Source organism: Bos mutus, chromosome X (assembly GCF_027580195.1).
Source record: "Bos mutus isolate GX-2022 chromosome X, NWIPB_WYAK_1.1, whole genome shotgun sequence".
NCBI classification, from domain to species: domain Eukaryota; kingdom Metazoa; phylum Chordata; class Mammalia; order Artiodactyla; family Bovidae; genus Bos; species Bos mutus.
In genome coordinates this window covers 124,654,441-124,670,704 of record NC_091646.1, presented here as the reverse complement: position 1 = coordinate 124,670,704, position 16,264 = coordinate 124,654,441, and the positions used below count along the sequence as shown (strand labels likewise).

The window sequence follows — 16,264 nt, the reverse complement described above, 5'->3', positions numbered from 1 at the left end:
GAAAAGAAATAAAGGAATTTGTTTCGTTGAAAATGGAAAATGGAGCTTTGGTGCAGTAAACTAGCACTGTCTAATGGAACCTTGGGTGATGACAGAAATGTTATATATCTGTGCTGCCCAGTACAGGAGCCACTATGTCACGTGGCCAGCAAACACTTGAAATTTGGCTGTTATGACTGAGGAATTGAATTTTTAATTTTATTAATGAATTTAAATTCAAATAGCCACATGAGACTAGTGACTACCGCAATGGACAGTGCAGGTTTAAGTGATCCGCTTATGCTAACACAGACAAACTCTTTTCCTATTAAATTATGCATTCACTCTATTTATTCATACTTCTATAGAGATAGGTTAAATGTTAGTATTTTGTTAAATTTTGCAGATTTTCAATTTTTCCACATCATTTATATGGTATTTATACTTTGACTATGGTTTGATATTTCTTGTAGATAATAAACAAACCTAAAAAAACTTTAAAAAAATGATGTCCTAATTCTAAATCACCTAATTATGTCACAAGGGGGTCTAGGAATCAACTCTTTAATAGCACATTGGGCAGACACTGGGAACCATGATGATGAATGATAAGGAGTTAACAAGTAAAGGGAAAAACTCTCACTGACAATGTTAAATGGAATAAGAATGTCATAAACTTAAAACATTGTTTAGATAGGTTCTCAAATATGTTCTTAAAATATGAAAGAAAAGAGAAGAAATTTACAGTAAAATGTTAATAGTGTTACATTTGGTGGTATATTTATATGTGTGTGTGTGTGTAGAGAGAGAGGTGCCTTTTTTTCTATTTGTAACATTAATGTATTTTTCCAAAATTCTATAATGAACAAGATAATTACCATCATCTTTGTCTTTCTATTTTACTGTCCCTAGTTTCTAAGCCTCCGTGGATGTTTTTCCAGGCACATATTTACTCACTTTGACTTCTTCCAGAAGGGGTCTTGTTAACTTCTTATGTGACTATTATCACTTTGCTTTTCCGTGTAATGAGTCATTTGTTGAATTTTTCTTTCTTGTTTTAACTTGATTTTTCCTCTCTTGTCCTTTTGCTCAGCCACACTGGGATTATCATCTACTGAGGTATGTTACAGTAAGAAGGCTGGAATTCATACAGATACTGTTTTTGAAGATTTTTGTAGCCAAAAACAATGTATAGGATTACCACTTCTTTAAAAATGTATTTTTAAACATATATTTTTTTCTGGTGGTGGAAATAGCATGTTTTATCTGGACAAAGTCCAAGACTGATTCAGATAAATGAGATAATGCAAGTGGACCAGGTCTTAAGTCAGATGGCAGAATCTTGAATTCAGTCCCTTTTAAAATTGGATCCCCAGAAGGGACCTCTAGGAGATGCGAGGAGCCTGACTGGAAGCTCACTACAATGGGGTGGACATGGCTCTGTACATAGGTGTGTCTGTGAAGTTTTTAGCTGGTCATCCACAGTGACAAACATTTGTCTATCTAGACTCAAAGATGAGCGGTGACTGTGTTAAACTGGGTTCATAAGTCAGTTGCACTGCTGTAGAGTGAGAGCTGCCCTATACAATAGGAACTGAATGAGTGAGGTTTGTGAATGCAAGCTTTTCCAGTAGTTCTGACCACAGTTGCCTTTGACTATGACTTTTCTGAAGTCCCTGCCCCCTGACTTCCCACAGGATGAGGGTGAAGATCCCTGGTACCACAAAGCGTGCAAGTGCGATTGCCAAGGAGGTGCCAATGCCCTGTGGTCTGCAGGTCCCACCCCCTTGGACTGCATACCGGGTGAGTGTCTCCTCTCTTTGGGGCACCAGATCCGTGGGGTGTCCTTGGGAACACCCTGTTTCTCTTCTTTCTTTCAACTTTGATGAATTAAATCCCTGAATGCCACAGTCGGGTTTTCACCAGTTGGTCTTTAAACTGCAAATTTCAGTGGCCACTGCTTCAACAAATGGCACTGCTATCATTGTTCAGAACAGTTTGCTGGATCTCTACTTGACCTCTGTGAGATGGTAAGATGGGACCTAAATTTCACTGAAAGAGATAACAGAATTTATCTAAAATAAACTAATGGCAATTTTGAGAAGAGCACAGGCTTCTGAGCCAGAAATACCAGGCTTGGAATCTTGGCTGCATCACTGCTTAACTCTGGGACTCCACTCTGGCCTTTCTCTGTCAAATGGAGGTGATACTACTATGCCCGGACACTTACTGCTCACCAAACCACCATGTGCCTCACATTCTCAGCCCCTTCACAGTCAGGTGGCCTCACAGGAGCAGTTCCAGCTGAAGGAAGCCGTGTCTCTTCTGAAATGGGGTCCATTTCCCTGCTGGATAAAGTGGTTTCTCCTTTCATCTGGGAGCCAGGGAGGTTAAATGTAGCAGAACCTCCTGCTGACCTCACCTAAGTGAAAAATCAGTTTGTTGTGTTAAGCCTTTGAAATTTCTGTGACAATTTTTTCTGCAGCCTCTGCTGACTAATATGAATGCCTTCCTCTAAGGCAGGGGCCAGAAAACTTTGTCTGTAAAGGACCCGGCGGTAATTATTTGTGGCTCTGAGCACTGCAGGGCCTTGACACCTCAAATAGAAAGCAGCCATAGACAGTATGTAAATACATGAGCATGGCTGTGCTCCAATAAAACTTTATTTATAAAAACAGGCACGGAGCCACATTTGGCCCACGGGCCAAAGTGTGTGGAACCTGCTCTAAGGAGTATTTCTGAGGAATAAAATGGATGAGGCATTAAAGTGTCTTATCCTGGACCTGGCAAACTGTAGCTCCTTTTCTTCCTGCCTCCTAAGAGCTCACATTCTGACTTTCAAGTGGCCTAGCAAACTTTTGCCAGGCTCAGTATTTACCACAGCTCCGAGTCTCTTAGTCTCTTTCGCTGAAACTGTCCTTGCCACCCCTTTCCAGAGTTATGCTGGAGCCCTGCGGTGTCATTCACTTTACATAATCGCCTAATAATAGCTCCAGGAGAGAGGTTTAGTGTGCAGTATGTGAGTTTCTCTGCATTATTTCATTAAATTTGCATTAAAATAGCAAGTTGTGGGGAAAGGGGATCTACAAAGGCTTTTACTGCCTGCTTTCCTATTTACTAAAGGGGTAGGAATTGGTTTCTGAAGGAAGTCTCCTGGAAGGAAACAGTGGGGGCCCGGTAGCCAGGAAAGCAGTAAGTGCTGATGAGTTCAGGGGCTTCTCCCTTGGGAAGGACATCCCACTGAGCTCCTGCAGCCCTTCTGTGCTGGGGTGATCTGCCCAGTCATGACTGAGGCAATCTCCTTAATAAATCCATTTAGAATTCAATTCCACCCTCTGTCATCATGTGCCTGTTATGTGCTGATGGGAAGATAAAAAATGAACCACTGTCTCTACCCTGAAGGAGTTTACCCTTTAGTGGAAACAAATGTTCTCTTCACTAGAGACAGGAGTCCTCCTGGAATTTCAGTCCAAGGAAGCTCTTTCTAAGAAGAAATTGAGAAGAGATTATTTATATGGATTAGTTTCACTGACCCCATCAACTGTGCAGCTGAGGAGGGCTGTGTATCTGAGGAACATGAAGATGGCCTGGGTGGTTCAGGCCCTCTCCACTACACAGCTGCCATGAACTTGAAGTTCTGAAATCAGAAATTCTTTTAGCTTAAGTGTTTTCCTTGCCCCACTGGGGTTTTTGTTTTTATTTTAGCAATACAGATATTCCCTGGAAAGAAAAAAAAATGCAATTTTAGTGTTACATGGTTGATTCATTTATGTAAGTTGGCTTTTCCACAAAAGAGATGATTCGGGACAGCAGGACTGGCCACAATTTTCCAGAATTCACTTGCCCATCAGTGCCTCAGATCCTCATTAGAACATCAAGAACGTGGCCTGGTCTTTCTGGATCCTGAGATTGAGTGCTTCCACTAGAGTCTGCCTTATGAGGGAAGGAGAGCCTAGAAAGCACAGGACAGGAGGGTCATTCAGAGCTGCCAGGAGGTGCTGGCAGGTGCACACTGTCTGTTACTGCCAGGGGGCCCTACCCACAGAGCAGAAGGTGACCAACTGGCTGCATTATGGCCTATTAATCTTCAGCCTAACGCTCTTATAGTAAAAGGTCTGTCTTTTTCAATGTTGAGCCAAGATTACCTCGTCACTCTGAGAGGGGGGGAATAAGGTAGGGAAGGTATCAAAGTATAAGACATCCAATGACTCAATACTTTATATTTCCATATTATATTCAAGTTTATACTCTATTCTTTTATAAACATTATTCTGTATTCCACTACATCATCATACAGATTCAAGTCTAACACATGTGCATAATAATAGTCACATGTCTTTTGTCAAAAATGGCCCTGAACTCTCTTTGTGTTCCTTTATGTTAATATTCTTCATGTCTGACTTTCATATGTCTACATATGGAAAAATTATACACTGAGTAAGAAAGGCTAGTATGTTAAGCGTGCATAGCCCGATTTAGCAGTACATATGATGATGCCTAGAGCCAGACATCCTGGAATGTGAAGTCAAGTGGGCCTTAGAAAGCATCACTACAAACAACGCTAGTGGAGGTGATAGAATTCAAGTTGAGCTATTCCAAATCCTGAAAGATGATGCTGTGAAAGCGCTGCACTCAATATGCCAGCAAATTTGGAAAACTCAGCAGTGGCCACAGGACTGGAAAAGGTCAGTTTTCATTCCAATCCCAAAGAAAGGCAATGCCAAAGAATGCTCAAACTACCACACAATTGCACTCATCTCACACGCTAGTAAAGTAATGCTCAAAATTCTCCAAGCCAGGCTTCAGCAATATGTGAACCGTGAACTTCCTGATGTTCAAGCTGGTTTTAGAAAAGGCAGAGGAACCAGAGATCAAATTGTCAACATCCGCTGGATCATGGAAAAAGCAAGAGAGTTCCAGAAAAACATCTATTTCTGCTTTATTGACTATGCCAAAGCCTTTGACTGTGTGGATCACAATAAACTGTGGAAAATTCTGAAAGAGATGGGAATACCAGACCACCTGATCTGCCTCTTGAGAAATTTGTATGCAGGTCAGGAAGCAACAGTTAGAACTGGACATGGAACAACAGACTGGTTCCAAATAGGAAAAGGAGTACGTCAAGGCTGTATATTGTCACCCCGTTTATTTAACTTATATGCAGAGTGCATCATGAGAAACGCTGGACTGGAAGAAACACAAGCTGGAATCAAGATTGCCAGGAGAAATATCAATAACCTCAGATATGCAGATGACACCATCCTTATGGCAGAAAGTGAAGAGGAACTGAAAAGCCTCTTGATGAAGGTGAAAGTGGAGAGTAAAAAAGTTGGCTTAAAGCTCAACATTCAGAAAACGAAGATCATGGCATCCGGTCCCATCACTTCATGGGAAATAGATGGGGAAACAGTGTCAGACTTCGTTTTTCTGGGCTCCAAAATCACTGCAGATGGTGACTGCAGCCATGAAATTAAAAGACGCTTACTCCTTGGAAGGAAAGTTATGACCAACCTAGATAGCATATTCAAAAGCAGAGACATTACTTTGCCAACAAAGGTCCGTCTAGTCAAGGCTATGGTTTTTCCTGTGGTCCTGTATGGATATGAGAGTTGGACTGTGAAGAAGGCTGAGCACCGAAGAATTGATGCTTTTGAACTGTGGTGTTGGAGAAGACTCTTGAGAGTCCCTTGGACTGCAAGGAGATCCAATCAGTCCATTTTGAAGGAGATCAGCCCTGGGATTTCTTTGGAAGGAATGATGCTAAAGCTGAAACTCCAGTACTTTGGCCACCTCATGCGAAGAGTTGACTCATTGGAAAAGACTCTGATGCTGGGAGGGATTGGGGGCAAGACGAGAAGGGGACGACAGAGGATGAGATGGCTGGATGGCATCACTGACTCGATGGACGTGAGTCTGAGTGAACTCCAGGAGTTGGTGATGGACAGGGAGGCCTGGCGTGCTGCGATTCATGGGGTCGCAAAGAGTCGGACACAACTGAGCAACTGATCTGACCTGATCTGATCTGATCTGACGATGATGCCTCGGAGAAGGCAATGGCACCCCACTCCAGTACTTTTGCCTGGAAAATCCCATGGATGGAGGAGCCTGGTAGGCTGCAGTCCATGGGGTCGATAGAGTCGGACACGACTGAGCGACTTCACTTTCACTTTTCACTTTAATGCATTGGAGGAGGAAATGGCAACCCACTCCAGTGTTCTTGCCTGGAGAATCCCAGGGACGGGGAAGCCTGGTGGGCTGCCGTCTTTGGGGTCGCACAGAGTCGGACACGACTGAAGCGACTTAGCAGCAGCAGCAGCAGCATGATGATGCCTTTACCCATCTAATGATCACAAGAGACAGTTGTGCCACAGAAGATGCAGGTTTTTCCATAAGAGTAAAATGAGTGCACAAAAAGGCTTAATAGCTTATAGTAACCTCCACTGAGCAGAAAGCTTGGGACAGACATATTCTGTGTGTGTGTGAAGTGGATCGCTTTAATTCCTCTAGCAGCATTGTTTATGTTGTTTAATACTAGTTTAGACTCAATTGACAGTTTTTGATGAGACCAATGGGGAATTCTCTGGGCCAGTCAACTCCCACTACCTTCCTGAACTCCCTGCTTCCTCTTCCTGCCATTATCTCTGCGTATCCCCAGTGGCCACCCAAGATGAGGTGATGAAGTTTGTTTATCCCTCCATTCATACATCCAATCAATATCTATTGAGTGCCTAGCACACACAGGCATTCTGCTCAGCTCAAGATAGAATGGTGAGCTAGACAGACCGGGGGAGCTGGAGGCAGCATCTGGAGTCCCTACCGGCTCAGGGTGGGCAGGGGAAGTGGGAAGAGAGCCAAAGGATGAGAAGAGGTGGCCAGGTGAAGGGGAAAGGAGGAGCCAGGGAAAACAGTAAGAATGTGAGTGGACTGCGCTTCATTCCAGGGCACTAAGAGCAGGAGAAATGTTACATTTTCTATTTTTCCAATTTTTAGATAACTCTGGTTTGACTCCTCTTTTATCATGGGCTGTGAAGAGTCTAAAGACAGGATTGTCGAAGGTCCTGCTTCTCCCCCTTGGACTATACTCCCCTGCCCCCTGCCCCTTGGGGGCCTGCCAGGGCTGACTGGGGGCAGCTCTCTGCCTGACTGGCCCTCACAGGAGGGCAGACACCTTGTTGGTGGCCCTTCTCATTCTGAACCAAGCTTAATCCTGGGGGATTTTCCCAAGACTCTCTCAGAGGTGCTCAGGCCCCTATCACGAGTTCTCCCAGGTCCCAGCAAGGCTCAAAGCCCAAAGCCTCCAGCCACCTCATCTGGGAGAGTCACCTCATTCCTGCTGAGGCCTGGACCTTCCGAATCCATGAGCCTGAGGGATGCTAGGCTGTCAATAGGCCTCTCCTGTCTCAAATCACATGCATGCACTTGTAAACATCTTACTCCTTTGTGAGGCAAGGAGAGTCCAAACCTTTAGAAATAGGAAGCTGACCTTCTCAGACAGATATAGGGAGGATGACGGGGGTAGAGAGGTGCTAGATTATTTCCCCTGGTGAGTTTTCACCATAAAAAAAAATAAATATATATACAACTCAAGACATTAATATACTCTCACAAATTCACACTACACCAGCACTAGCTGATTATTTTTGGCCAGGCAATAGAGGCTCTACACTCTACACTGTTTTAAACAATCCCAAATCAACTTTATGGAGGCAGGGACGACTGTTGTACCCATTTCACAGATGAGGAAACAGACCCAGAGAGGTTGAGCAGCTTGCCTAAGCTCACTGAAGGGAGAGTGGGATCCCATCCTAGGTTGAACTGGCTCTAAGTGGCATTCTTGAGCTTGGCTGCCCATTAAAATCACCTGCAGCTTTACCCCATGCCCAGGTCCTGCCCCAGAGCAAGGACATCAGAATCGCTGGTGGTATGGCCTGAACACCAGCACTTTTTAACTTTCCAGGTGATGTCCTGGTTGAGACCCATCACAGTCTCTACTTTGTGCCTTGGGCCCAAACACTGGGGTTTTTGGGTTAGCAGATTCGTAGCTGGAGGCGCCAATGCCAGAGTCATGGAGCACTGGACAGGGGCAGGCTTGGGGCTTGGATGCTGAAGGACTTAGTTTTGGATAGATGAGTGTGAAGCATCTTTAGGTCACCCAGATGGAACTGTTCACCTAGAAAATATCCAGGAGGCAGTGGAATGGAGCTTGGGGCCTGGGAGTCACTCTTTGGCTTTCAGACACCAGCTGAAGCCATGGGGATGGTGAGCTCATCATCTGCCCTGGAGAGTATGGGCAAGATCCATGTCGGGACAAGCCCTCACAGGCCACCAAGGACATTGCCATTGGCCAGGTCGCTGCAGTGTAACTAACTGTTAGATGGGCTAATTGGGAAGAGATGGCAAAAGAGATGTGAGGGGGAAAATAGAAAAAGAGCCAAATGGCAAGAATAAAGCAATCAGGAGAGGTGGCCATGGCTTTTCCTTTCCCTCTGCCTCTTCCCTCTGAGCTGGTGGCCCCAGAGTAAGAAAAGGGAGGTTCAGGATGGAGGGGCCCCAGGGACATCCATGGTTAGAATTTAAGTGGTTTACAACTGAAACCTAGCTTTCTGATGCTGGGGGCCTTGTCCCTCCTTCTGGTGGCTGGGCTCATTTTCCAGGTCAGAGGGGGAGGTGAGGAGGTGGATGAACCCCCAAGGCCACAGAGAGCAGGCCCCCTGAATCCTCCAGCCAACAAAACACCTTCCTGGCAAACCAAGGTTTTCAAAGTGTGCTTTCAAAGTGTGTTCATTAAAAATGCGGCGGCTCTGGGGGTGGAATCCTGGAACCGGCATTCTTAACAAGCCCCTCTGATGATCTGACCACATAAGGCATAATAGAGTGGCCCAGAAAGCACTCCTATTCTCTCTCTCTTGACATTAATAGGCCACCCAAAGCTTCGAGTACTTGATAAACTACAAATGCTGTCCTCGGACCCCCAGCTCCACTAAGCTGCAGCCACTGGTGGGAGTTGGCCCTATTCCTTCAGTGCACTGGGTAGCAAAGCAGTTAAGCCACCTTGGCCAGAGGCCCGAAGCTGTCCTTTTGTCTTCGGCATCTGAGGCAGGGCAGGACTATCCCTACAGGCATTCCAGAGCCTCAGGATGTCATTCAAGCTTTTATAAGCCTCATTCAATTTTACTGATGCTTGAAAATTATCTGCTACAAAGACATAAGCACTCATTTTACCGTTGAAGGTGACAATGCCTTAGTAAATACACTCGGCTTTTTAATCTGAACTTACATTTACACATGGTGAGAAAGTAATTTGATCTGCCTTACTTGAAGTTTATCATTCACAACTGGAAAACTAGGAGAATGTATCTGCCTAAATTTATTGCTTGTTTTCTAAAGAAATTTAGCTAGAATCTGGGTTTGTTTATAAATAAGAGACCCCCTAAATAGTGGCTTATTGAAATAGTTTTGCTTTGACTCACATGGTAAAAAACTAGGGGTAAGGAATAGCTTAAGGATATCAGGGCTGAGGTCTCTTCAGTTCTCTTGGCCTTACCATCATTGTGCAAGATGGCTACTGTTGTACCAGCCATCGGATCTTTCTTTTAGGCAAGGAAGAAAGAGGGGGCAAGCAAAATTTGATTCGCAATCACCAACAGATATCTTCTCCTATCTCATGGGTCAGAAACTGTGTCATATGGTCAATTCTAACTGCAAAGGTGACCGGGAAATACATACATATATATACATATACAGCTCGCTACATTGCTGCACCCAACAAAATTAGGGTATTTTAGTCAAAAAGAAAGGGAGAATAGATGCTTGGTTGGCAATTGGCAGTCTCTGACCAGGTAACTCAATGCTAAATATAAGAGGAAATACATGAGAAGCAGCAGAAAATTCATATACAAGCACCAGCTTCGTCTAGTCTTATTTGGAAAAAGCAGTTCCTTTCAAATGTTCCTATTCAACAGTCACTTAGGCGCATTTCATTCCCCTCTCCTTTTTTCATTAGAATTTCATTAGACTAGTGAGAAAACTGCAATTTACAAGTAGGAAGTCAGTCTTAATATATAATTGCCCTTCTTGCCTCTCACCATTGTTTTGTTCCTATAATTGGCATCATATGCTGCCTGAGGACAATTAGGGACTCTGATGTCATCATGTGGGATGGCTAACCAGTATTAATAAGGAAAATAGAGAGTATGGCATTTAAGTATGATATTTTGCTACAAATCTCTTAGTTTTTAGGTCTCTGAGTTTGTGGAGGAGGTGAAGTATTTCTCAAAATTCCCCCCTATCCAAGAGGTTGCCATAGAGCTACTTCCCTCTGCTTTTATGAATGTTGTGAGTCTCTATGACAATCCCTTTACTTCATCTTCACTCTCTTCTCACAAGAGCAGTGAAAAGAATGAAGACCCAGTCCTATCCACTGAGAATGGTGCTGACAAAGGAAAACATCTTCCACCTCACGAGAGGGTCTGATTTGTCATTTCAATCATGTCATGTTTGTTGAGTCTTGCCATGTGATCTGAGTGTTTCAATGTGCCTTGTTTTTTCCTTTGCCAGAATGCCCATACCATAAGCCCCTGGGTTTCGAGTCAGGAGAGGTTACACCAGACCAGATCACCTGCTCCAACGTGGAGCAGTACGTGGGCTGGTATTCTTCCTGGACTGCCAACAAGGCCCGGCTTAACAGTCAAGGCTTTGGGTAAGCAGGGCATGCAACTTGGGTGATTATTTTTTCCATGTAATTTGAAAAAGTATGTCTCTGTGATAAATGAATGACATAGAATGCATTTATTTATTTAACAAATATTGACCGAGTGCCTTCCATGTGCCAAGGACCATGGATATAGCAGTGAACAAGGTGGATGAGCTCCTGGCCTTTGAGAAGCACTCAGTTTAGAGGGGGGACTCTAAGCACACTGTCACACAACTGGCTATTTGCTAAGTGTGAGGAGCACTGTGGAGGAGATGAAGAAAGACCTATTTGATTTGAAACACCAGGAAAGGTTTTCTAAGGAAAAAAATCTTTGCCCTGAGAATTGCAGTTGGCCAGGTTGGGGGAAGGTTGGAGAGAGGCACAGGGCACAGCAGATGCAAAGGCCCTGAGTTGGGAAGATCCCTCAAGTGCCTAGACGATGAGATAAGGCCAGAGAGGTAGGCAGCAGTCAGATGGTATGGGCCTTATAAGTCATGTTAAAGATTGTGGTCCTTATTTTAGGGATGTTGGGAGAACCCTGAATGTGCATGAGTTAGAATACAGATTTGTGCTGCTATAACAAACAGGCCCCAAATACAGAGACTTAATCAACATGAAGGTGATTAGGCAGTCTAGAATTGTTATGACAGCTGGATGGTATCAGGGACCCAAACTCTTTCTACCTTGTTCTCTCCTCCTTAATAAGAAGTTTCCATCTTGGGGCCCAAGATGACTGCTCTAGCTTCCACTGCCATATCCACAGTCTAGTCAGTAGGGAGAGAAGAGCACGGTGCAGACACTTTTCCTTTAAGGATATATATACAATCCTACTGGCCACTGCTGCCCACATCTCATTGATCAGAATCTGTTCAGACGGTCCCATCCAGCTGCAAAGGAGACTGGGAAATGTGATCTTAGCTGAGTGGCCACTCGTTTGCAAAAATCTCAGGGGTTCCATTACTAAAGGAAGATGGGTAGAGGATATGGGGAGACAACCGGCAGACTCTACCAGAGAAAGATTTAAAGTTGGGGAGTATTACAATTGGATTTATGTTTTAAGTAAAAATTTCTGGCTCTTACGGGAAGAATGGTTTAATGTGCAGTATGGGTTGGGGGTGAGGTGGGGAGAGGAATCCAGAGAGACTAGTTAAGTAAGCTATGCCAGCTGTCCAGGCAAGAACTGAAGGTGACATGGGCTAGCATGGTGGCAGTGAAATGACTTTGAGGAACATTTGGAGATGGACCCAAGAGATGGATTAGATGGTTGAGGTGACAGAGAGGAAGTGGTAGCATTCAGAGAGAAGAACACTGGAAGGAGAGGCTGGGGTTAGGATAATTAAGAGCTCTTTTTAGACATGTTTTGAGATGCTGTATAGCATCCAGGAGAAGTTGAATAGCTGGCAATTGATTCTTGGGATTTGGAATTTAGAAAAGGTCTGGAATGGACCTAAAAATTCAGAAGCCACCCAAGGAGCAAGTCCAGAATTAGAAGAGAAGGCAGCCAAGGGCTGAGAGTCCTGAGAAGCTAAATCAATGTGTGCACACACACATACCACAAAGGGAAACTATAGGTTTCCACAAATTATGAGGGATATAACTAAAACATAAATCAGTTCCTTCATTGGTTGGTTTGCTTTACAATTGTGAGAAGGCCTTCCAGAGCCACTTGGTTTCATGTTCTGTACACAGTTCCTACCATGGTGTGGGTGACAGCACCTGAAGGAGACACAGATAAGGTATGAAGAGATGAAATTAAAGAGAAAAAAGACAACTTATGGAGAAAGAACATCAGGAGAGACTAATGAAAAAGGAAGGGGGCCAGTGGGTGAAATGACCATGTATTTGCATGTTTTGAAGAAAAACATGCTCAACCACACCCCAAAGATGATTTTAGCTACACTTGAAGGCATTTCTTTGACAAATTATTTGAGTCTGGCAATTCTTCCTTGGGTGGTGGAAGTGCAGGGAGAGAGAAACTACAGAAGGATCAGAGGCCAGATATTTCTTGAGGACAAGCCTCTGGGTGCTTAACAGATTGCAGCCCAGGCTGCCTGACCTTTGTGGGTGCTCTGCAGGTGCTGGTGTCCCCTCAAAAGACAGTGCCTCCCAGCTCTTCGGAGGGGCTCACGGGGTAAGGCTCCTGGTGACTTGCTGTGTCCACACAGGTGTGCCTGGCTCTCCAAGTTCCAGGACAGCAGCCAGTGGTTACAGATAGATCTGAAGGAGGTCAAGGTGATTTCGGGGATCCTCACCCAGGGGCGCTGTGACATCGATGAGTGGATGACCAAGTACAGTGTGCAGTACAGGACCGATGAGAGTCTGAACTGGATTTACTATAAAGACCAGACCGGAAACAACCGGGTATGTCGGGCTTACCCCAAACCTCCTTCCACACAGCCCTTCTGGGACTTCCCTCCCATCCATCCCTGTGTTTCTGTCGTCATGCTCTGTCAGAACTCTGCCCCCCCAGCATGGTGAGTCATCCATGCTTCCTCCCCACCACACAATCTGCTCTCTGATAGCGATATCAACACAGGTGTCTTTTCTTGTACCCCTCATGCCTAGCACAGTTTGTCTGCCAATGAGTGCCATCATATGTGCAAAAGAAATCTTTGTCTGAATTCTCACATCAGCAGAGATGCTTAAATAATCAAGACTGGTCATTTGGATGCTTCCAAACTCATTGGACCTTGAACACTGCTGCATGGGTTTCCTTGATCTACTACTGATGCGGCTAGGTCCTCGTCCCTTTATGTATCAATAGATATGGCTTCTCCTAACTGTTGACTGAGACAATCTCAACAAGTTAGCCACTAAACCATGTAAATGGTTAAAAGGACTCTAGCTGAGAAGAAATAGAATCACTTAAACCTTTGAGAAACTTTATATCCTACTAATCTCTGAGGGCTGAGACCCAAGTCTTGTTCAACACAGACTGAACACAGTAAGCTCTTTAGTTTATATATATTATATATATATCAGTGAAGTTGCTCAGTCATGTCCGACTCTTTGCAATCCCATGGACTGTAGCCTACCAGGCTTCTCCATCCATGGAATTTTCCAGGCAAGAGTACTGGAGTGGGTTGCCATTTCCTTCTCCAGGGGATCTTCCCGACCCAGGGATTGAACCCAGGTCTCCCACATTGCAGGCAGACGCTTTACCGTCTGAGCTACCAGGGAAGCTACATGAAAGTGAAAGTTGCTCAGTTGTGTCTGACTCTTTGCGACGCCATGAACTATACAGTCCATGGAGTTCTCCAGACCAGAATATTGGAGTGGGTAGCCTTTCCCTTCTCCAGAGGATCTTCTCAACCCAGGGATCGAACCCAGGCCTCCCGCATTACAGGCGGATTCTTTACCAGCTGAGCCACCAGGGAAGCCCTATATATATATATACACACACATATATATAGTCAATATTTTACATATATATAAAATGCTATCTGCAGTGAAATAAAAACTCACCAGCTGTTTGGAAAAGTTAATTGTCCTTTTGCCTGAGATTGAGGCCTCCCCAGCTAATTCAGACATTTCATCAGGTTAAGCAGACATGTGTAGCTGAACATCAGAAGGCTCTGTACTCTCTGATGACAATTTGTACAGCAAAACATTCACAGGTTGAGATTTCAAGGAGTTTGAACACAATAGGAAAAACCATCTCCATACTTGGACATTGTATTTCATTTTTGTTCTTATTAGTTGGCTTTTCAAAAAGATACGCAAATTCTTTTTCAAGCTGAGTTTCTGAAGGCCTTGATGGTTCTTTGCAAAGAAGTGCTCCACTGTGGCAGCTGTGTGGAGTGGGCCTGTTCCGTCCTTCCTCTTCACCAGGCTCCTGACTTAAATAGGTTCAAGAGCAAACAGCTTGGAGAAGAGGGTGTGGGGTGTTGCTACTGGGAAGAAATAAAGTCAAGATCATGGCAGCTGAAGTCCTTCTTGATTTGTGTATGGATGAGGTCAATGTGACAGCCAAATTTTTTATAGGAGATAATCCCAGAAGGAAATGAAATGTTCTAGTGTCACGGGGCAGAGCACTTAGGACTCTGGAAAGAGTGCAAAGAAGTTTCTTTGAAAATATAGGCAAATAGCCACTGTGTCCTATGTTATAGCTACTGCATAACAGGAAGCAACCCCTTTTTCTATTTTGGGCACTGCTCTCCCACTTTGAGAATCTTCTCTCTAGTTTTTATGTCTTTTTCTTTTTAAAAAACACTTTTTTTCCCAAGTCTAAAAAGTACTTGCCATTTGTATCAATGCAGACACACACAGTTAAGCTTTGGCTCACAACTTCAGAGCCAGTTCACAAGTTTTCACTTGAGCCCCACTGTGGATACCTTTGGAACATGAGAACGTTCCTCTTTTAAGCAATGTGGTCCTTTTCAAAATTCTTGTCAAAATGCAAAGGATTAAATCACAAAATTGGTGATATGAACCAAGAGGCATTTTCTATCAGCACCATCCAGTAGAACTTTCTGCAATGAAGGAAATGTTATCTGCAGTATCTAATATGGCAGCAACGGATGACATACAGTACTAAGCATTTGAATAGCAGCTAGTGTGACTGAGGATGTGTTGTTACCTAATATTAATTCATTTCTGTTGATGCCTGGAGCATGTAGGTGCTGACAAACACTCAAGGTCAGATTTTGGAGGATATCAGCAAATTCTCTACCTTTTAAGCACTGAGATTTTCCATAGTTAAAAGTTGGAGCCAAATCCAGACAGGAAACGTCTTCCTTTTCTCTCTGCTGTGATGGTGATAGTATTTCCTTCCTCTTTAGGTTTTCTATGGAAATTCGGACCGAACCTCCACAGTCCAGAACCTGCTGCGGCCCCCCATCATCTCCCGCTTCATCCGGCTCATCCCGCTAGGCTGGCATGTTCGCATTGCCATCCGGATGGAGCTGCTGGAGTGCGTCAGCAAGTGTACCTGATGTTGCCTCGGCTCATACCTGCAGTGGGTGAAGGGTGCAGAGCGGCCCATGGGGGAACGCTGACTTATCACTGTGACCAACAGGGCTGGATTTTACAGGCTCTTTTCAGCGCAGGGCTGGGCAGAGAATACTATCTTTTTTGCATAGTTTCCAATTTCAGTGAGAGAAAATGAAAATGAACTTATTCCCCATTCAGGGTCAAAGAAAATAAGAATAAAGAAAATGTCTCTAAAAACAATTTTCATGCAGAAATCCTAAGTAGCAGCAGTAATTTGCTGCTCTGGGGGTGTTGTTTTTGTTTGTTTTTGTTTGTTTTTGTTTTTAGTCTCCGACGCAGTGAAAGGTGCAGTTGCAGGGGAATGCAAAGCAGCCCTCATAATTTGAAAATTCTTTTTCTTTACCATGCTCAAAACAGGAACATACTGTTTTATAAAGCCTCTCTTTGAACACAAAGGGGGAGCAAGCTTGTGGTTTCTCCTAAGTTTTCATTAAAGTATGGTCTTTTAGGACTCTAGAGCATTGGGTATGGAGTTTGGGGATGATTGGGTGGCGCAGATGAGTCTGGTAGATGGGAGCTGGTGTCCCAGTCTTGTGATAGCTTTGCATGACCAAACACCCCAGAGGTAGGAAGGTCTCCCCTGCTCTGAGCTTTCACTTC

General features: G+C 44.2%; 1 protein-coding gene across 1 annotated transcript; it reads left to right on the top strand.

The window, feature by feature from the left end:
* Window positions 1–574: 574 nt before the first annotated feature.
* Window positions 575–15,819, top strand: RS1 (retinoschisin 1). The gene is made up of 6 exons (XM_070366624.1): window positions 575–602; window positions 1,073–1,098; window positions 1,677–1,782; window positions 10,537–10,678; window positions 12,838–13,033; window positions 15,454–15,819. Exons 1-6 carry the CDS (start codon window positions 575–577, stop codon window positions 15,604–15,606), a joined length of 651 nt encoding a protein of 216 aa, XP_070222725.1. The 3' UTR covers window positions 15,607–15,819.
* The last annotated feature ends 445 nt before the right edge of the window (window positions 15,820–16,264 follow it).

Coding starts and splice junctions, on each gene's coding strand:
- RS1 (XM_070366624.1), top strand. CDS start 575: ATGATGATGAATGATAAGGAGTTAACAA. Junction 1,783..10,536: donor CCCCTTGGACTGCATACCGG/GTGAGTGTCTCC, acceptor TTCCTTTGCCAG/AATGCCCATACCATAAGCCC. Junction 10,679..12,837: donor CTTAACAGTCAAGGCTTTGG/GTAAGCAGGGCA, acceptor GTGTCCACACAG/GTGTGCCTGGCTCTCCAAGT.